General features: G+C 40.6%; 1 protein-coding gene across 1 annotated transcript in view; it reads left to right on the top strand.

Moving 5' to 3' along the window:
- Positions 1 to 1,351: 1,351 nt before the first annotated feature.
- slc23a1 (solute carrier family 23 member 1) overlaps positions 1,352 to 22,256 on the top strand; it is a 116,354-nt gene continuing 95,449 nt past the window's right edge. Inside the window, exon 1 of the mRNA XM_068043514.1 lies at positions 1,352 to 1,483. Within this exon, the coding sequence (XP_067899615.1) occupies positions 1,451 to 1,483 (33 nt within the window). The 5' untranslated portion in view covers positions 1,352 to 1,450. The remainder of the gene's footprint in view (positions 1,484 to 22,256) is intronic.

Raw genomic sequence — 22,256 nt, 5'->3', positions numbered from 1 at the left:
TACAGCCCAGCAAGAACTGAAACCTAAGGCCACATGGGCAAAACTAACATTTGTAAGTTCACCTTAAAAGATAATTGTTTTGAGGAACAAAGGGAGTCTTGCCAGTACAGAACTTCAGACATCAACATCAGTTGGGTCTCTCCTCAGCCATATAAAAAATATCTAAAGGCATCTCGAATTATAGCAAGGCTGACAGAAAGAGAGAGAGATCAGTTCCAGCCAACACAGTTGAACCCTACAGGGACAAGTTGGAAACTAGCTACAGCAGAGACAAGAGAGTGCCTTTGTTAAAAATTACTCTTCTACCTGTGAGAATTGGACTAAGCTACCAACACTGTCTTCAACCCAAACAGGACTGCCAGAAGGCTACAACCACCCAGCAATTACAAGATAACCAGCAACCAGGCCTGCAACTGCAAAATTCACCTTCTGAGAGGATCCCACAGGTTTTCCTTGAACAACAGACTTTTACACGTTGAATTCTTACCCTTTACCTCCTATCTATCTTCTCATGAGAGTACGTGTGAGAATGAATGCATGCGTGAGTGGTGTTGCGTACATTTCGGGGAACAAATATTGTTTAATAAATAGTTAATCTTCTGTTTTAAACCTACAGGAAAACCTGTCACAGTCTGTCTTTTTGGCAAGTAAAACACAGTGGTTGAAACATAAGTAACACAGAAACACTGTCTGTGGTCAGTTGGGAGGTGAACAGTGAAAATCAGCCACAACATCACCCACTTGTCAATAACAATAGTAAATATTCTATATTTATATAGTTTAATAATGATTGTAAGCACTTACAGCTCTGTGTTTCGAAGCACCGCCACCCCCGCCGCCGCCGCCACCACCATCCTGCTCTTTGGAGGGAGGTGGGAGGGGCATAAAGTTCTGGCCTAAGGGCTCATAGGTGACTCCTACCACAGTGCCACCAGTGTTAGGAGACCTAGACTATAAGCATTTAAGACAGCTTTCACTAAAAATGTTGAAATGAAATGTTGACATGAAAGGTGTTACAGAGAGTAACATGCATAGGTTATACATGATTTTTAAAATGGTTTTTATATTATATTAGTGAGCAATTGTATGCATATTTGCTGGAAAGCCAGCAGATATATTTACAGTGTTTTAGTTTGAAATTTGTGAACACAAATATGGTTCAGATTGGAAATACACACGTGTCAATATAATGTATCTTTATGAAAAGATAACAAGGTTTATCTAAGATAATCGTGGTAATAGTTTCACTTTGTGGTATCAGATCTCACAGTCTATCGGTTAAAGTCCTTCACACTATTTCAAAAATTATTAACTTTCTCATTCCCTCTTAGTACGAATGTGTCGACATCTAATTTCAATACCCAGTGTTTCTTAGCTTTCACTGAAGCTGATTGGTATTTTGGGTCTTCACTGTGGCACTATTTGAAAAGGATAGAGATTAAACGATAAAATGAAACGCACTTCAGAAGTGATCCAGCATGAGGTAAAGAGTTTTGAAATCTTCATCATGAATTAAACAAACTCATTAAGAAGACATAATTAAAATTGTATAGTACTCAAACTCATTTACTGCAGTTCTTGTGATTTGGTGCTTTTAGAAATATAGACCTGTGTCATCCTTGTAATCTAGAAGTACAACTTTGATGAGGTTAAATGCGATTAGTAAACTGAATTGCAGTTGCAAATCATGTAATATGTATATGCAGATTCATTTGGAAGATCAAGGCTTGTTTATAATGGAAACATTGTCATTTGTCAAAACAGTCATACTCCATAGTCACAAAAAAGAAAAGGCAAATCTTTGATGCTGTATGTCAAAATGACATTTGGAAAACATGTTTAAATGAAATCATTTGGCTGCCAAGAGTATGTCATTTGAGAAGAATAATGAGTACTTGCTGCAGATTGCAAAGTACATAGATTTTACCTTATCTACTTTGTTCAAGCATATCATGAAATTTTCTAGTGTTCAGTATTACAAAAAACAAATACACAAAACAGTTAATGTCTCTTAATTTAAAATACTTCAGGAATCAACCAAAATGAATGAAATGGAGGTTTTAATGTATTAATAAGGTTTTAATTATTTGAACTTTGACAAGATAATCTTCTTCTTAGCAAACACCAAACTATTGATGAATATACGAACATACAAGTTAGGTGCAGAAGTAGGCTAGACGGCCCTTCAAGCCTGCTCCACCATTCGATAAGAGCATGGCTGATCTGATTGTGGCCTCAACTCTACATTCCTGTCTACCTGCTATAACCTTTGACTTCCTTGTCACTCAAGAATCTATCAAACTCAAACTTAAAAATATTCAATGACCCTGCCTCCACTTCTCTCTGGGGAAGAGAATTCCACAGACTAACAAACCTCTGAGAGAAAAGAAAATCTCCTCATCTGTGTCTTAAATGGGAGACATCCTTTCAGCATCCACCCTGTCAAGTTCCCTCAGGATCTTATACGTTTCAATATGATCACCTCTCATTCTTCTAAACTCCAAAGGATACAGGCCCAATCTGTTCAACCTTTCCTCATATTATAAACCCTTCATCCCAGGAATCAGTCGAGTGAACCTTCTCTGAACTACTTCTACTGCAATTATATCCTTTCTTAAGTAAGGAGACCAAAACTGTACACAGTACTCCAGATGTGGTCTCACCAACACCATGTACAACTGTAAGAAAACTTCCCTACTTTGATATTGCATTCCCCTTGCAATAAACAACAACACGGGCGGCACAGTGGCGCAGTGGTTAGCACCACAGCCTCACAGCTCCAGCGACCCGGGTTCAATTCTGGGTACTGCCTGTGTGGAGTTTGCAAGTTCTCCCTGTGTCTGCGTGGGTTTCCTCCGGGTGCTCCGGTTTCCTCCCACATGCCAAAAGACTTGCAGGTTGATAGGTAAATTGGCCATTATAAATTGCCCCTAGTATAGGTAGGTGGTAGGGAAATATGGGGACAGGTGGGGATGTGGTAGGAATATGGAATTAGTGTAGGATTAGTATAAATGGGTGGTTGACGGTCGGCACAGACTCGGTGGGCCGAAGGGCCTGTTTCAGTGCTGTATTTCTAAACTAAACTAAACATTCCATTTGCTTCCATTTATGGCCCAGATTTTGTGTTGGAAATAATGGTGAGGCTATCAGCACTCACCATTATTAAACAGCAAATCGGATGGCAACTGCAGATGACTGCACATGTACAGTTAAATGCGAAAATCAGGAAATTGCTGCTCATGGTGTCCTTCTCCTCCAGAAGCTTTGCTATAATACTATATCATTAAGAGACCCAGCTTTCCAATACGTGGAACAGTGTGAAATTGCAGTGCTTACATGATAGATACCTACTAAATCCACTAGAAATAGTTAGAGCTTGTCCATTCCAGCATAAGTAAATTTATAAAGGGAGAGATGGACTTAATTACTACCAAACAGCCTCTCTGCCACTAAAAATTAACCTATACAAGTGTGGAGTCTTATTTCATCAGATTTTAGTTATTGTTGGAATTTTTTAAAAATTGAAAAAGCCTTTTATTTTTTCTTTTGGTCTCTTTAATCTCTTTCTTAATCCCACCTTTCTTTCCCTCTCGTTATTTGGCTGTTTACACATGATTTGGCATTGAATCATATTCTAACTTATGCTTCCTGGTTCAGACTCTGCTATCTCAGGGAGAATTCTTCAATTGGATTGGTTAAGGAGATACACAGTCTGAAAGTCTGTGGCTAAGTGTAAGTGTAATGAATGACTGGCACCGTTTGCTTACCATTGACTGTAAAATCTATGTCACTATTGGGCAGTTGACTTTTGAACCCAATTTTCTGATATTCAGGTATTGCATCAAACTTATAGACATTGAGACAAACATTTATATCCATGTGTAATCTTGTTATTTTCATTTATTAAATCATGCACGTTATCAAAAGTTTAGAGACTTTAAAAGTGCACAATTGAAAAACCTTCAAAAAATACTAACTTGATTTTCTTTTAAATTCCAAGATACAACAGCACAAAGACAAAATCAGCTTCAGGTCTTATTTTTTTGCCATGGTTCATTGTAGCCACAAAAGGAAAAAAATAGAGAAAGACATCCAATGTGGCAATATAATACAGATAAGATTTGCAACTTCTCAGGCATAAATATAGTGATACTTTCCTCGTGCAATTCTCTGAGGGGTAGAGATTGAGATAGTTTTGAGTACAAAACCAGAGTTTGTCCAAAAACCAGGTTAATTTTTGGTGTAGTTGCAGTTTCTTTAATCACTGGGAGCTTAGCACTGATTTGATTCCAGAACCATTCTGAGTTCAAATTTTAATGCTGTGGAACAATTTTAAAATTGGGCACCTTCATATGGAAAATACCCATGAAAAAAGCTCACACTGATTGTTGATTTATAGAAAACTGAATGTTCTTGATGACAAACTAGATTGATTACAGAGCCTGAGATTGATTATGGAGCCTGAGTTAGCAAACGTACAACCTGGACCAAAGACAACTAACTAATTAGCAAGAGCAATAACATGTTGACTCAATTTGGATGTATGCCAACCCAGTTCTGTAAGTGAAGACTGGCTGAGGCTTTAAAGTTGCTCAAATCCCATTTAAATACAGTTCTACAGAGATCACGTTCAGTGGCTGCCAAATAGGTGGGGATAGGATCAAGGATGTTTGAGCAGTTTGAAGGAGTTCATTTGGCTTATTGTACATGTGCCACCAGTAACACTATGTCAGCACTATCCAATTGAATTCTGCTTACCTGCTCTTTCCCTGAGGCTTCATTTTGACTATCCATAAACTAAAAGGAGGCTGAAGTTGCTTGTTTTTTCAGGATTGGAGGACTGCTAATGCTGTATCTCTGTTTAAAAAGGAAATGAGGGATAGACCGAATAATTACAGGGCAGTCAATCTAACCTCAGTAGTGGGCAAATTTTTGGAATCAATTCTGAGAGACAGAATAAACTGTCACTTCGATGGGCACAGATAAATCAAGGATAGTTAGCATGGATTTGTTAAGGAACCATCTTGTCTCACCAACCTGATCGAATTTTTGAAGAAGTAACGAGGAAGATTGATGAGGGTAGTGCAGTTGATGTGGTCTACATGGATTTTAGCAAGGCTTTTGACAAGGTCCCACATGGCAGATTGTTTAAAAAATAAAAGCCCATGGGATCCAGGGAAATGTAGCAAGATGGATACAAAATTGGCTCAGTAGCAGGAAACAAAGGATAATTGTTGACAGAAGTTTTTGCGATTGGAGGGCTGTTTTCAGTGACATTCTGCAGGGCTCAGTACTGGGTCCCCTGCTTTTTGTGGTATATATCAATGATTTGGACGTAAATATAGGAAGCATGATCAAGAAGTTTGCAGACGATACAAAGATTGGCCGTGTGGTAGTTAACGAGGAGGATAGCTGCAGACTGCAGGAAGATATCAATGGACTGGTCAGATGGGCAGAAAAGTGGCACATGGAATTTAACCTGGGGAAGTGTGAGGTGTTGCATTTGGGGAGGTCAAACAAGGCAAAGGAATACACGATTAATGGGCAAATACTGAGAGGTGTACAGGAAGTGAGGGACCTTGGAGTGAATGTCCACAGATCCCTGAAGGTAGCAGGACAAGTCAATAAGGTGGTTAAGAAGGCATATGGAATCCTTTCCTTTATTAGCTGAGGTATAGAATATAAGAGAAAGGAACAGAATAAATCATTGGTTAGGCCACAACTTGAGTACTGTGTGCAGTTCTGGTCCCCTCATTGCAGAAAGGATGTAATTGCACTAGAGAGAGAACAGAGGAAATTTACGAGGATGTTGCCAGAACTGGAAGAATGCAGCTATGAGGAAAGATTGGATAGGTTGGGGTTGTTCTCCTTGGAACAGAGAAGACTGAGGGGAGATCTGATTGAGATGTACAAAATTGTGACAGGCCTGGATAGAGCGGATATGAAGGGCCGATTTACATTAGCAGAGAGGTCAATGACTAGGGGGCATAGATTTAAAATGATTGGTAGAAAGATTAGAGGGGAGATGAGAAAAAACTTTTTTACCCAGAGGGTGGTGGGGGTCTGGAGCTCACTGCCTGTAAGGGCAAGAGACAGAAACCCTCAACTCATTTAAAAGGTGTATGGATATGCACTTCAAGTGCCGTAACCTGCAGGGCTATGGACCAAATGCTGGAAGGTGGGATCAGACTGGGTAGATCAGACACGATGGACCAAGTGGCTTTTTTCTGTGCCGTACACTTTCTATGATTCTATGATTCTTATTTCTTACAGTTTAGTGACAATGGAGGCCAGATGTTACATTCTTCTCTTCAGTTTCCCATTTCAGTTTGCTTTCTCGGGTGTCAGTCATGCTTCAGTTGGTAGCACTCTTGCTTGTAAGTCACAAAGTTCTGGGTTCAAGTCCCCCTCCAGGATTTGAGCACATGGAATCAAGGCTGACAGTACTGAGGGAGTGCTGCTCTGTCAGAGGTTCAGTCTTTTGGATGAGATGTAAAACTGAGGTATAGTTTTCCCTCTCAGGTAGACATGAAAAATTTCATGGCACTATTTCTATGAACAGGGCAGTTATCCTCAGTGTCCTGGCCAATATTTATCTCTCAATCAACATCACATGGACAAATGCGAGTTAATTAAGGAAAGCCAGCATGGATTTCTTAAGGGAAAATCATGTTTAACAAACTTGCTGGAGTTTTTTGAGGAGGTAACAGAGAGAGTTGATGAGGACAATGCTGTTGATGAGGTGTACATGGACCTTCAAAAGGCATTTGGTACAGTGCTACACTTGTGAGCAAACTTGTAGCTCATGGAATAAAAGGGATGATAGCAACTTGGATATGAAATTGGCTGAGTGATAGGAAACAAAGATTAATGGTTAATGGATGTTTTTCAGACTGGAGGAAGGTTTGTAGTGGAGTTCCGTAGGGATCAGTGTTGGGGCCCTTGCCTTTCCTGATATATATTAATGACCTAGACCTTGGTGTACAGGGCACAATCTCAAAGTTTGCAGATGATATGAAACTTCAAAGCATTGTGAACTGTGAGGATAGTGTAGAACTCCAAAAGGACATAGACAAGTTGGTGGAATGAGCCGACAGGTGGGAGATGAAGTCAATGCAGAGAATTGTGAGGCGATTCATTTTGGTAGGAAGAACATGGAGAGACGATATAGAATAAAGGGCACAATTCTAAAGGGGGTGCTGGAGCAGAGGGACCTAGGTATATATGTGCATAAGTCATTAAAGGTAGCAGGACAGGTTGAGAGAGCAGTTAATAAAGCATACAGTATCCTGGGCTTTATTAATAGGGGCATAGAGTATAAGAGCAAGGAAGTTATGTTGAACTTGTATAAGACACTAGTTCGACCTCAGCTGGAGTATTACGTCCAATTCTGGGCGCTGGACATGAGGAAAGACATGAGGGCATTGGAGACAGTACAGAAGAGATTCACTAGAATGGTTCCAGGGATGAGGAATTTCCATTATGAATATAGATTGGAGAAGTTAGGCCTGTTTTCCTTGGAGAAGAGAAGGCTGAGAGGTGATTTGATAGAGATATTCAAAATCATGAGGGGTTTGGACGGAGTAGATAGAGAGAAACTGTTCCCACTCGTGAAAGGATTGAGAACAAGAGGGCACAAATTTAAAGTATTTGGTAAGAGAAGCAAAAGTGACATGAGGAAAAACTTTTTCACGCAGCAAATGGTTAATGTCTGGAATGCGCTGCCTGAGAACGTGGTGGAGTCACGTTCAATTGAAGCATTCAAAAGGGATTTAGACAGTTATATGAAAAGGAAGGATGTGCAGGGTCATGGGGAGAAGCCAGGGGAACGGGACTGAGAGAATTGCTCTTTCAGAGAGCCTGTGCAGACACGATGAGTCGAATGGCCTCCTTTTGCGCTGTAACAATTCTGTGATTCTGTGATTAGCTGGTCATTATCACATTGCTGTTCGTGAGAGTTTGCAAGTTGGCTGCCACATTTCCTGCTTTACAACAGTGACTACAGTTCAAAAGTACTTCATTGGCTGTAAAATACTTTGAGTGAAAAGTGCAATAGAAATACAAGTCTTTCTTTCTTTTAAGTGAGGGATGATTGTTCGTCTTTTCTAACCTAGTGTTCAGACAGTGACTGACGCAGAAATGTTAGTGTGTTCACCCAGTAGATGGAGAGTACAATCTGAGTGCATGAATCCTGTATCATGTCTCTTATCTGTAGGACAAATCATGCACTTATTCCTTATTGAATTGCATTTGTTTATTTTTTACAAGCAGCACCACTCACTTGCTTTATAGAAATTAACTTACCAGATATATTTTATTTCAATTACACACACAGACAATAAACTTTTTAAATATTACTCTGAAATCATTCATTGTTTAGCTTAAAAATGATGCCTCTCATGCCCCCACCCTGGTAAAGGTTTATTATTACATAACACCAAATCAAAATGACCAGCAAATAAGGAAAAATAGTAACAATTACTGACCATGCTTATTACGGAGAGTAGTTATAGCCTGCTTTTTACTTCAAGCCAAGAATCTATGATGGAAATAAATGTATCATAGTAAAAGCCTTTTGTTGGTTCTTTTATCATTTCTAGCAGATGTGCTTTGCCACAGTTGTTTAATTTGCTGGAGCTAATTTTGATGATTCCAGAATGTAAAAGAAAAATTGCTGTGAGGAGCTTGAGATCCTTATTTTTCTGTTTATATCTTTTGATTAAGGATCCTTATTTAGTTCATAAAACCTATCATAGAACTTAACTTTTTGGCATGTTGTAAACAGAAGAAATGCAAAAATAGCATGGTAAAAAAGATTAATGATACCATGTCAGGAACAAAGAATAAAATAAAAAAATATATACCTGAAGGCTCCATAAATCTGGCTGCCTGAAGGGAACCATAGGTCTGCTCAAAGGTCAAAATGAACCAAAGAAACAAAAAGTCAATCAAGACAAAAAATGTTCACAATTAGGAGGTGTCGTCAGAGAAACACCAGTATTTACAGGAGTACATCAGGCCATATGAAAAGCTTGCTAGCATGTAGTAGAAATTTTATTTAACTTGCCACTATTGTGCAGACCAAGGAAATCAGCTAGTGGGGACACAGTCACTGGACAAATGGTATCTGTCATGACATGAGCAATGCGATATAGATTATAGAACATAGAACATAGAACATTACAGCGCAGTACAGGCCCTTCGGCCCTCGATGTTGCGCCGACCTGTGAAACCATCTGACCTACGCTATTCCATTTTCATCCATATGTCTATCCAATGACCACTTAAATGCCCTTAAAGTTGACGAGTCTACTACTGTTGCAGGCAGGGCGTTCCATGCCCCTGCTACTCTCTGAGTAAAGAAACTACCTCTGACATCTGTCCTATATCTATCACCCCTCAACTTAAAGCTATGTCCCCTCGTGTTTGCCATCACCATCCGAGGAAAAAGACTCTCACTATCCACCCTATCTAACCCTCTGATTATCTTATATGTCTCTATTAAGTCACCTCTCCTCCTCCTTCTCTCTAACGAAAACAACCTCAAGTCCCTCAGCCTTTCCTTGTAAGACCTTCCCTCCATACCAGATACTGATCAGCACAACTGAAGCGGATATTTCTACAACTGCTATCCATATAAGAATCATACAGCACAGAAGGAGGCAATTCAGCCCATCGTGTCTCCTTGAAAGAGCTATCAATCAGTCCCACTCCATTGTTCTTACCCCATAGCCCTGCAAATTTTTGCTTTTCAAGTATTTCTCCAATTCCCTTTTGAAAGTTACTATTGAATCTGCTTCCAGATTCTTGGATGATGACAGATAAATCCCTCAATTTTTTAAATTCATTCATGGGATGTAGGTATTGTTGGCTAGGCCAGCATTTATTTCTCATTCCTAATTGCCCTTGAGACAGTGCTGATCAGCTGCCTTCTTGAATCACTGCAGTCTGTGTTGTGTAGGTACGCCCACAGTGATGTTAGATAGCGATTTCTAGAATTTTTACCCAGCAACATTGGAGGAACAGTGCAAGATTTCCAAGTCAGGATGGTGTGTGACCTGGAGGGGAACTTGCAGGTGGTGGTGTTCCCATGCGCCTGCTGCCCTTCTTCTTCTAGGTGGTAGAGGTTGCAGGTTTGGGGGTGATGTTGAAGAAGACGTAGTGAACTACTATGGCATCTTGTAGATGGTACACATTGCTGCCACTTTCACCAGTGGTGGAGTTAGTGAATGTTTAAGGTGGTGGGTGATGACAGTCTATCAAGTGGGCTATATGTCCTAAATGGTGTAGACCTTCTGGAATGTTGTTGGAGCTGCTCATATCCGGGCAAGTGGAGAGTATTCCATCACACTCCTGATTTGTGCCCTGTAGATGGTGGACAGGATTTGGAGAGCCAGGAGATGAACCACTCAGTGCAGAAAACTGAGCCTCTGACCTGCTCGTAGCCACAGTATTTATCTGGCTGGTCCAGTTAAATTTCTGGTTGATGTTGATCCCTAGGATGTTAAGAGTGAGGGATTTGGCAATGACAAAGCCATTAAATGTCAAGGGGAGGTGGTTAGACGCTCTTTTATTAGAGATGAACATTGCCTGGTACTTGTGTCACTTGCCTCTTCTCAGCCCAAACCTGACTGTTGTCCAGGTCATGCTGCATGCGGGCATGGACTGTTTCATTATCTGAGGAGTTGCAAATGGAACTGAACATTGTGCAATCATCAGTGAACTTCCCATTTCTGACCTTATGATGGAGGGAAGGTCAATGATACGAACATACGAATTAGGAGCAGGAGTAAGCCACTCAGCCCCTCAGCCTGCTCTGCCATTTAATAAGATCATGACTAATCTGATTGTAACCTCGACTCCACATTCCCACCTACCCTGAATAAGCTTTTATCCCCTTGTTTATCAAGAATCAATCTATCTCTGCCTTAAAAATATTCAAAGACTCTGCTTCCATCGCCTTTTGAGGAAGAGAGTTCCAAAGACTCAAACTCAAAGATGAAGCAGTTGAAGACAGTTGAGCCTTTTTTAAATTTGTTCTTGGGATGTGAGAGTCGTTGGCAAGGCCAGCATTTATTGCCCATCCCTAATTACACTTGAGAAGGTGGTGGTGAGCCACCTTCTTGAACTACTGCAGTCCATGTGGTATACGTACACCCACAGTGCTGTAAGGGAAGGAGTTCCAGGATTTTGACTCAGCGACAGTGAAGGAACAGTGGGATAAGTTGCAATTCAGGATTGTGTATGACTTGGAAGGTAACTTACAGGTGGTGGCTTTCCCATGTGTTTGCTGATCTTGGTTGTCTAGGTGGTGATGGTCGTGGGTTTGGAAGGTGCTGTCGAAGGAGTCTTGGTGAGTTGCTGCATCCTGTAGATGGTACATAATATGTGGATTGAATCAAATTGGCTGAAGGATGGCTTCTGTGATGCTGGGGGCCTCAGGAGGAGGCGTATGAGATGGATCATCCACTCAGCACTTCTGGCTGAAGATGGTTGCAAATACATCAGCCTTGTCTTTTGCACTCATGTGCTGGGCTCCATCAGTGATAATGGGGAAGTTCATGTAGCCTCCATCTCCCATTATTTGTTTAATTGTCCACCACCATTCATGACTAATGTGGCAGGACTCCAGAGCTTTGATCTGATCCGTTGGTTGTGGGATTGCTTTGCTCTGTCTATAAGATGCTGCTTCCGCTATTCAGCATGCATATAGTCTTGTGTTGTAACTTCACCAGGTTGGCACCACATTTTAGATACACCTGGTACTGCTCCTGGCATGTTCTTTGACAATGCTCATTGAACCAGGGTTGATCCCCTGGCTTGGTGGAAATGGTAGATTGAGAGATATGCCAGCCATTAGGTTATAGACTGTGGGGGAATATAATTCTGCTACTGTTGATAGCTCACAGTGTCTCATGAATGCCCAGTCTTAAGTTGCTCGATCTGTTCTGAATCTATACTATTAAGCATGGTGGTAGTGCCACACAACATGATGAAGAGTGTCCTCAGTGTGAAGATGGGAGTTTGCCTCCACAAGGGTTGTGCAGTGGTCACACCTACTAATACTGTCATGGACAGGTGCATCTGTGACAGGTAGATTGGTGAGGACGAATTCAAGTTGGTTTTCTCTCATGTTGGTTCTCTTGCCACTTGCCGCAGGTCCAGGCTGGCAGCTGTATCCTTTAGGACTCGGCCAGTTAGGTCAATAGTGGTGCTACTCAGCCACTCTTGGTGATGGACATTGAAGTCCCCAACCCAGAGGACATTCTGTGTCCTTGTTAACCTCAGTGCTCTTCCAAGTGTTGGTGTCCAGACTCAATGGTAAGGGCTCCCAGGGCCATGCCCTTCAAACTTTATATCACTGTGTCGCCACCTCTGGTGGGTCTGTCCTGCCAGTGGGACAGGACATACCCCTGGGATGTTGGCTGAAAGCTTTGACAGACGTCTGAAATGAAGCTGAAGCAAACAGGGCAGTAATGTTGGTCCAAGTTTATGTATGGAGAAGAAACAGAATGCATGCCTTTGCTGTACACATGATCTCTCTTAAGTGTTCCAATATTATAAGCATTATGGACCCCATACTACTGTCAACTTGTGTGCTTCTCCCAGGAGAATTACCTTTATTTAGAATAGTTTATTTTGGTTAGGAAGAATAGGATTCTCTCTTCATTTCCTATGCTGCATAAAAAATAAAAAACCTATATTGTTGGAAGTGTAATAAACTGTAATAGTATATGATGCTTAGGTGTGCGCATGTTATCTCAGGATTCAAACGAACACTAAGCTTGTGTACAGCTTACTCCAGCCTGAGCAATCAACCAGGGAGTGGATAGAATCTGTGCTAAATGAGCATAACTACTGCCTAAATGAGTCAGAAAGGATTCCATTTGTGAATGTTCAGTTCATGTGCAACAATCATCACAGAATCATGTGAAAAGCTATAGAGAGAGAGAGATAGAAAGTACGAGGAAGCAGAAAACTGGTGTGTATGACAGATGTCAGGTTGATAATAAAGTGAGAACCAGGCTGAATATAGAAAGTTCAGAGGGGAGGTGAAAAAAAAATTAAGAGCAGCAAGGAGACAGTATGAGAACAGACTGGCAGACAACATAAAAGGGAATCAAAAAGACTTCTATAGGCATATAGATAGTAAAACGGTAGCAGAAAGAAGAGGAGGGCATATTAGGGATGAAAAAAGGGGTTTAATGCATGAAGGCAGAGGGCATGACTGAGGTATGAAATGAGTACTTTGCACCTACTTTTACCAAGGAAGAAGATGTTGCCCAAGTTGTAGTGAAAGAGGAGGTCGTTAGGACACTGGATGGGCTAACATTTGAAAAAGAGGAAGTGTTAGAAAGGCTAGCTGCACTTAAAGTTGATAAAGTCACCAGGACTGGATGAGATGCATCTAAGGTTATTGAGGGAAGTAAGGCTGGAAATTGTGGAGGGACTGGTCAGAATCTTCCAACCCTCCTTACATACAGGGGTGGTGCCAGAGGACTGGAGAATTGCAAATACTATACCCTTGTTCAAAAAAGGGTGTACGGATAAACCCAGCAACTAGAGGCCACCCACCTTGGTGGTGGGAAAGCTTTTAGAAACGATAATCTGGGACAAAATTAACAGTCACTTGGATAAATGTGGATTAATTAAGGAAAGCCAGCACAGATTTGTTGAGGGCAAAACATGTTTAACTAATTTGATTGAGTTTTTTGTTGAAGTAACAGGGAGGATTGATGAGGGTTGATGTGGTGTATGTGAACTTCCAAATGGCGTTTGATAAAATGCCACATAACAGGCTTTTCAGTAAAATTGAAGCCTATGGAATAAAAGGGACAGTGGCAGCATGGATACAAAGTTGGCTGAGTGACAGGAAACAGAGAGTAGTGGTGAATGGTTGATATTCGGACTAGAGGAAGGTTTATAGTGGGGTCCATATTAGGACTATCACTTTTCTTGATCTAGACTTGGGTGTACAGGACACAATTTCAAAATCAGCAGATGACACAAAACTTGGAAGTATTATGAACTGTGAGGAGGATAGTGAGAGATTTCAAGAGGATATATACAGGCTGGTGGAATGAGTGGTCACGTGGCAGATGAAATTTAATGCAGAGAAGTGTGAAGTGATACATTTTGGTAGGAAGAATGAGGAAAGGCAATATAATATAAAGTATACAATTCTCAAGCCGATGCAGGAGCAGGGGGACCTGGGTGTATATGTACACAAATCACTGAAGGTGGCAGGGCAGGTTAGGAAAGCGGTTAAGGCATGTGGGATCCTGGACTTTATAAATAGAGGCACTGAGTACAAAAGCAAGGAAGTTATGGTGAAATAAAAACAAGAAATGCTGGAGATGCTCAGCAGGTCTGGCAGCATCTGTGGAAAGAGAAGCAGAGTTAACGTTTCGGGTCAGTGACCCTTCTTCGTTTCTATTTCAGATTTCCAGCATCTGCAGTATTTTGCTTTTATTTTAGAAGTTATGCTGAACCTTTATAAAACACTGGTTCAGCCTCAACCAGAATAGTGCATCCAATTCTGGGCACCACACTTTCGGAAGGATGTGAAGGCATTAGAGAGGTTGCAGAAAAGGTTTACGAGAATGGTTCTAGGGATGAGGGACTTCAGTTATGAGGATAAATTGGAGAAGCTGGGGTTGTTCTCTTTATAGAAGAGAAGGTTGAGAGGAGATTTGATAGAGGTGTTCAAAATCGTGAGGGATCTGGATAGAGTAGATAGGGAGAAACTGTTCCCATTGGTGGAAGGGTTGAGAACCAGAGGACACTGATATAAGGTGATTGGCAGAAGAACCAGAGGTGACCTGAGGAAAAACATTTTAGGCAGAGATCTGGATCTGGAATGCACTGCCTGAGAGTTTGTTGGAGGGCACTGATTCGTGGCTTTCAAATTATCTGAAGAGCAAAAAATTGCAGGAAAGGGCAGGGGAATGGGACTAGCTGGGTAGTTCTTGCAGAGAGGCGGCATGGACACAACAGCTGAATGGCCTCTTTCTCTGACGTAACCATTCCATGATTCTGTGCAATTCAGTGCTCATTGCGCAGGTAGCTGTCAGAAAGCCTTCATTGTACGGCAATATTTGTTCACAATAATATTTGACTCAAAGAAGCAAATGTTAGGGTGACTTCTGGGTGATAAAGGCTAACCTCTACACCCATGGTGCATGACACCTCTGCTGTATGACAGAATGTTAATTGAGTACCAGTATAATGAGCTGCACACTTCCATCCCAAGAGGTTATGGCAGGCTGCTGTGAGGCCTTTTGTTTGCTGTCTAATAAAGTAGCTGCAAGACCTCTAGCCTCAAGAATCTCATGTTTGGTGTGAGAAGTAAAGGTCATTTACCTTTTAAGGTTTTCTTCACCTTGTTGTCTGTCCCTCTCAGAACTTCTGATCTTGTGGGGCTGGAATAGAAGGCAGGCATAAGAGCTAGCATCAGCTTCTTCAGGAAATAAGCATTGCCCAAATGCATTGTAGGGCCACTTTGGGGCCATAGTGTTTTAAATCTTGTGCACAACTCACATATATTACATTCCTACTATCTGATGAAACATGCTCACACTCACCACACACAACTTCAGTGTAATCAGATGTTTAATCTTAAAATACATCATGTGTCAAAATTTCTTGCATGGTAATATTTGCAGCCAGAGTGACAGTAAAACTGAGCATTCTAACTTACTATATTTCAGACTTGTACTTCTATTCTGTATCCAATATATTTTTGCAGCTCTTGCGTTTTTAAAGGTTGTCACCCCTGGATGGTAAATGGAGGAGTAGTTAGGGGTCCAGAATATATACATTTTAAATGATTTTTTTCACCATGTTCAGTAAAATTAATGGGCTGGATTTCACGGTCATTGGCAAAACAATGGTGATTGCCGCTGACCTCAAAGAGCTAGCGGTCTCTGCAGTCTGTATTTCTCCCTTTCCCATGTCAGTTTGAATTGGACCTCGAGTCAAGGGGATCTCCTGGCGCCCAACAGCACTGATGCCATCAAGCAGGGTAAGGAGCCAATTACATTGAAGCATTCTCACAGACATCCCTTCACACCTAATTTGAACTTTTAGTTTAGTTTAGAGATACAGCACTGAAACAGGCCCTTCGGCCCACCGAGTCTGTGCCGACCATCAACCACCCATTTATACTAATCCTACACTAATTCCATATTCCTACCACATCCCCACCTGTCCCTATATTTCCCTACCACCTACCTATACTCGGGGCAATTTATAATGGCCAATTTACCTATCAACCTGCAAGTCTTTGGCATGTGGGAGGAAACCGGAGCACCCGGAGGAAACCCACACAGACACAGGGAGAACTTTCAAACTCCACACAGGCAGTACCCAGAATTGAACCCGGGTCGCTGGAGCTGTGAGGCTGCGGTGCTAACCACTGCGCCACTGTGCCGCCCCAAATTGCAGATAGTGAAGTAAAGGATGGGACATACTCATGGGATTAAGATAGATGCAAAAATATCATAAACAAACTTCAAATACAATATAATTTTAAAAATATGTGGAATTTCTTATCATAATGGAGAAAGTTAACATTCAACAAATATACAATTACTCTTTCAGGGATAATGAGACTGTTTAGCAGTAATTACAAATTTATTTTGCCATTAAAAACCATGTTACACCTCATTCAACAAGGTGAACTTCTTCAAGGGTTTATAAAGCATGACTATGAGCATAAGAGTGAAGGTACGTGTCAGCTCAATGATTTCTAATTGATTGCAGTCTGGGGGCGGGCGGGGCGGGGAGGCATCTCAATAGCTCATCCTATGGCGAAGAGTAGAATCAGTGACAGCAACTTCTGGATTTCCATATTTAACTGCGCATGTGCAGACTCCAGAAGTTTCTGTCATATTCAAGCGAGTAATGACTGTGAATACTAACAATTTCACTGTCATTACTACCAAAAATTAGGGTCTTTAAAGTTATAAGAGAAGAACAAAGTTGTATTAGAGCTGCTTATTATGAAGGCATAATTTCCCAAATGATTAATTAATTGATATTGGAGAACTGATGATTTTCTTTCATATTCCATGGGGGAAATTTACATAATTGATGGATGGTCTTGATGAGTACAGATGCATTCAGTGTCTTGTAAAATTAATGCTTCCAATTGGAGTAAATTGGTCATTATTATTTAATTTAGAAAAGACAGGTAATTGGAGTAATTGGCCTGAAACAATGTATATTCAGTAATTGTTAATTTGTTCTCAAGTTCAGAGCAGTATAATTGGATTAAAAAGAAGGCTTCTGTTGTCTACAAGTATATTATGAAACAGCTGAGACTAGTAAAATTACTTGGTTACAAGTGTCCAATACTGCTGATAGTGAATAGAATGCAGAGTATGATAACGGTTCAGTCTTCCCATAGGTGTTCAAAAGAAATAGAGGCAGTAAGTATTACTAATTACTTCTACTCCCTTACCTTGAAAAATATTAAGATGTACACCCAATTTCAAGCTATTAGGTTTCTTCATACTTCAAACATCTGTTGTAATTATGAAGCCACGACTGTTTAATATTTTGGAGAGCAATCAGCTGGCTTCCTGAAGCAGCCCTTACTAATGCAAAGAAATCAAAGCAGTGTTCAATTAATCTTTATAAACTTCTGGGTTAACCAGATGAGTATGAATCTTTAAAACAATAGTATGGTCTATCTAGCTACAACAAAACATATATTTATACAGTGCCTTCAGTGTGGTAAAATGCCCCAAGGGGCATTATCAAACAAGATGAGCCACATAAAGAGACATTAAGACTGATGAGCAAAAGCTTGATTAACAAGGTAGTTTTACGAAGTGTTAAAGGAGGGAAGAGAGGCTTAGGAAGGGAATTCCAGAGCTTAGGGCCTTGGCAGCTGAAGGCATAGTTGCCAATTGTAGACAGATTAAATTTGGGGGTTCTCAAGAGGGTAGACTTGCAGGGCTGGAGGAGATTATAGAGATAGGCAGGTATAAAGCAATGAAAGGATTGATAAACAAAAATGAGGATTTTAAAATTGAGGCATTGCTTAACCAGGAGCCACTGTAGGTCAGTGAACACGGGTGATGGGTAAATGGGACAGTGTGAGTTCGGGCAGCAGAGATTCAGATGATCTAAAATTTATGGAGAATAGAATGTGGGAGGCTGGCCAGGAGGGTATTGGAGTGGCCAGGTCTAGAGGTAACAAAAACATGGATTAGGGTTTCAACAGAGATGACCTGAGGCAGGGATGGAGTAGGGCAATGTTACAAAGGTGGAACTAGGTGGTGTTAGTGATGGCATGGATATGTGATTGGGAGCTCATCTTGGAGTCAAATATGACACCAAGGTTGCAAGCAATCTGGTGTAGCTTCAGACAGTTGCCAGGGAGAGGGATGGAGCTGGCTAGGGAATTTGTGGCGTGGACCAAAGACAATGCCTTTGGTCTTTCCAATATTCAATTGAAGAAAACATCTTCTCATTCTTTACTGGATGTTGGCCAAGCAGTCTGAAAATTGAGAGATGGTGGAGGGGTTGAGAGGGGTGGTGGTGAGGTAGAGCTAGGTGCCACTTGTGTACATGTGGAAACAGGTGCTGTGTTTTTCAGATGATGTCAATGAAGGGCAGCAGTCGAAGAGATATTGGAGGGGGCCAAGGAAATAGTTCAGGTTAAGATCATTGAACAAGCTAAAGTATTCACCTGAAATTCACTTTTTATGATAACTATTTTGTGTTTGGCTTAGAAGTTATAACTCTGGTAGCCCAGATCTAAGATGAGTTCACTTTCTTGTTGAAACCTAGAGGCGCTTTTTAAATGTTATGCTCGGTCTGAGAAAAACATTATCATTTGAGGTGTACCTTTTAGATTATGTGCTTTAGTTTATTTTGGTCTGTTCATTAGTAGATATTACAATTGCTTTATTTGCAAATACAGGCATTAAACTAACGTTTTATTAACGTGATTAGTTTCGCATTTGCATTCCAATGATCTTCCAATTAAATCTTAAATGTTATGCATCAACATTACTGTCAAATGTCAAAACATTATTGCTTTGACGATGAATGATCACCTATCTTTAAAGTTATATTTTAATTGCTGGAAAGTAGTTTTAAAACTGATCTTGGAAAATGTAATTACTTGAGTGGTAAACCATTTGGAATGATCTACTAACTAAAATTGTGGCAGTAAGGAGGTTATTGGAGTTCATGATGCAGTTGAATGCTAAGCTTAATGAGTTGACTAGATGGATATATAAAATGGGTCAAAGGCCATTTCTCAACTTGATTTTTACTTATGTTATGAATTTAAACAAGAGGACTTTCAGGGTCATTGGTTCTAATTGTATTTTTGTATTAGTTTATGGAGCCTGTTAAGAATTTGGCTGACATAAGATGATTTTTCTAAGAATGTAACTCTCTGTTTACCGCAAAGGAGGAACTAAAAAGTGCTGGATGAAACATTTGCTGGGCTACTTCTTGTAACTAGAGAGCATCTGAAGCTTGAAACAGTAAATTATCCTTTTTGTAGACTTTTTTTCCTGTTCATTCACTGATTTCTTGTAGCTTTGCTTGTAATACTTAGCTGTCAACCTTGCTTACTTAAATATTCATTGTTCAAATCCACATTGCTTGGGCCAACTAGATGTCAGTGGATTGATTATACATTAAGTTCCAATTGAGGAAATCCCAGACTTTTTTCCAGTTCATTTTTGTTTTAGTACAGATTTGAGGTCAATAGTTTTGTTTACACTGATGCTTACAGAGGAATATACTGGTACACTGGTTATTTTGTGTGCTGTACGCACCTTAGGGATGGTCCCTGGGATTTGGCTCGGTTAGATAGTATTTATGGTCTTACAAATATGTTGATAGTGCTCAAAATATGTAAAAGAACCATCATTTGTGGTGAACTGGGAGGGAATTTTTTTTCTTCTGTCGGGCTTCCTTGGGGAATGGTGGTGTGGAGGGTGTTTGAGTTGTATGGAGGTTCTAAATGTGGAACGGATAGTGCTGAGCCACAGCGATTAAAGTGCATTACCTTGCTGCTAATTATTACATTTACATTAGCCTGTTTTTGCAGGGGTTCTTCACTCTCTAGTGGCTAGCCTCAGCAGACGTGCAGATATATCTGTAGGTTTTGTGAAGCCTGTCATTGGCCCTCATGACTGTTATCTATTTTTCTTCAATGAATTTATCTGGGAGTTAAAGTCTTACACAAAATTTTATTCTGCAATGTTCTGCCACTTTACAAATAAATGGAACAGATTTTGTGGAGCACAGATTAACTTTCAGTAACCAAAGATGATTTTAGGGAAGAATATATCTTACCCTGGCACATTACCATAACTTAGATATCTGGGTCAGTGAAAATCTTGAGGCCATTAAGATCTAACAGAGAAGTTGAAATATTAGGGCATGTAGTATCCATGAACATAGCATGGTAGCCTGGTTCACTCTGTAGAGTACAGAGGGGCACCTAATGAGGGGGTGGTCAGAGTCAAGTAAGTATTGCATAAAAGCTCGTAGGCCTTTTTGGCTGGGGTGGGAGGGAAACTGTGCTAAGATTGTTAAAAACACTCCGACATAAGGAGGGGGCATAATCAGCTTCTTAAGCATAAGGTTCCCTGGCTGTCTAGTGGGTCAGCAATTCCATTGGTGGAGGTCATTAGAGCTGCTGGCTGGATCCAAGTTTTAGTAACTATGCTCATTCTGACAACAGGGATTAGAATTTTGCTTGTATTGGAAGCACAGGATGCAGTTGGAGCCAGCAGGTAGGATTGGTGTTTCTATCGGTATGGCTGACGTTGCTAGGGATTCAGCTGGTATTTTGCATGGGAGGGTAGGGACATTCAGAGCTCATCAGTTGTGGCATTTATTGATTTTTAGTTGGCTTGCATTGTGAGCTGATTGGGGCAGTGGCAAAAGACTTAGATGGGCATGAGGTTTGGGTCCTTGTGTGGGTCAGGGAAGTGATGCATTCAGGGTTGTTGTGTTTTGGAAGCAATTACCTGCCTTGTAGCAGTTTTCTAATGGAGGAATCTTTTTTTTTTCCAATTTTCTCTGATCTGTGGGAGATTTAAAGCAAGAATTGATGGCTCTGGAGGTCTTGCTGACTAAGTTATGACATAAGATTTTTTAATATCAGATTGCTTTGCATCCGTAACAAAGAATGACGACAGTGTACACTAGATGCAAGATTTATATACACATTGTGATTATACGCAAGAGCATAACATATAAGAAATAAGAGTAGATCATTTGACTCTTTGATCCGCTCTGCCATTCAAAATAAGATAGCTGATCTACCTCAACTTCACCTTCTCAACCTATTCCCCATATGCCTTAATTTTCCTGGTACCCAAAAATTTATTGATCTCTGTCTTGAATATATTCAATGATTGGGCATCCACAGCTCTTTGGGGTAGAGAATTCCAAAGATTCACAATCCTCTGAAGAAATTTCTCTTCATCCCAGTCCTAAATGCCTGACCCCTTATTCTGAGACTGTGGCCCTGTGTTCTAAATTTCCCCAGCCAGGGGAAACACTTTCTCAGCACCTACCCTGCCAAGCCCCTTAAGAATTTGATTCAATTAGATCACCTCTCATTCTTATAAACTCCAAGAAATATAGGCATTGTCTACTTGAATCTCTCCTCCATAGGACAATCCCCTCATCCCAAGCACCAGTCTATTGAATCTTTGTTCCACTCCCTCTAGGGCAAGTATATCCTTCCTTGGACAACAAGACCAAATTGCATGCAATACTCCAAGTGTGGCCTCACCAATACCCTGTATAATAATACTACTTTACTCTTGTACTCCAATATCGTTGTAACAAAAGCTCACATGCCATTTGCCTTCCTAATTGCTTGCTGTACCTGCATGTTAACTTTGATTTCATGTACAAGGCCACCCAGGTCCCTCAATGCAAACATTTCCCGGTCTCTCTCTCTTCAAAAATATTCTTTTTTTTCTCTCCCCTACCAAAGTGGATAACTTCACACTTCTCTCACATTGTATTCCATCTGACGCCTAATTGCACACTCACCCAACCTGTCTATATCCCTTTGCAGATTCTTTGCATCTGACTTACCACTTACTTTCCTAACATTCATTTTATAATCAACAAAGCAGAAATTATAAGTTACAGATTAATGATTGTAATGTTTTAAAGTGCAAGGACTGTTGTACAGCTAATTAAAGTTTGCGCTAATGCATTTCTGTCCGATTTCATTTAAATGCCAAAGTTATGAGTCA

Source organism: Heterodontus francisci, chromosome 12 (genome assembly GCF_036365525.1).
Source record: "Heterodontus francisci isolate sHetFra1 chromosome 12, sHetFra1.hap1, whole genome shotgun sequence".
NCBI classification, from domain to species: Eukaryota; Metazoa; Chordata; class Chondrichthyes; order Heterodontiformes; family Heterodontidae; genus Heterodontus; species Heterodontus francisci.
This window is presented reverse-complemented; position numbering and strand designations above follow the sequence as displayed.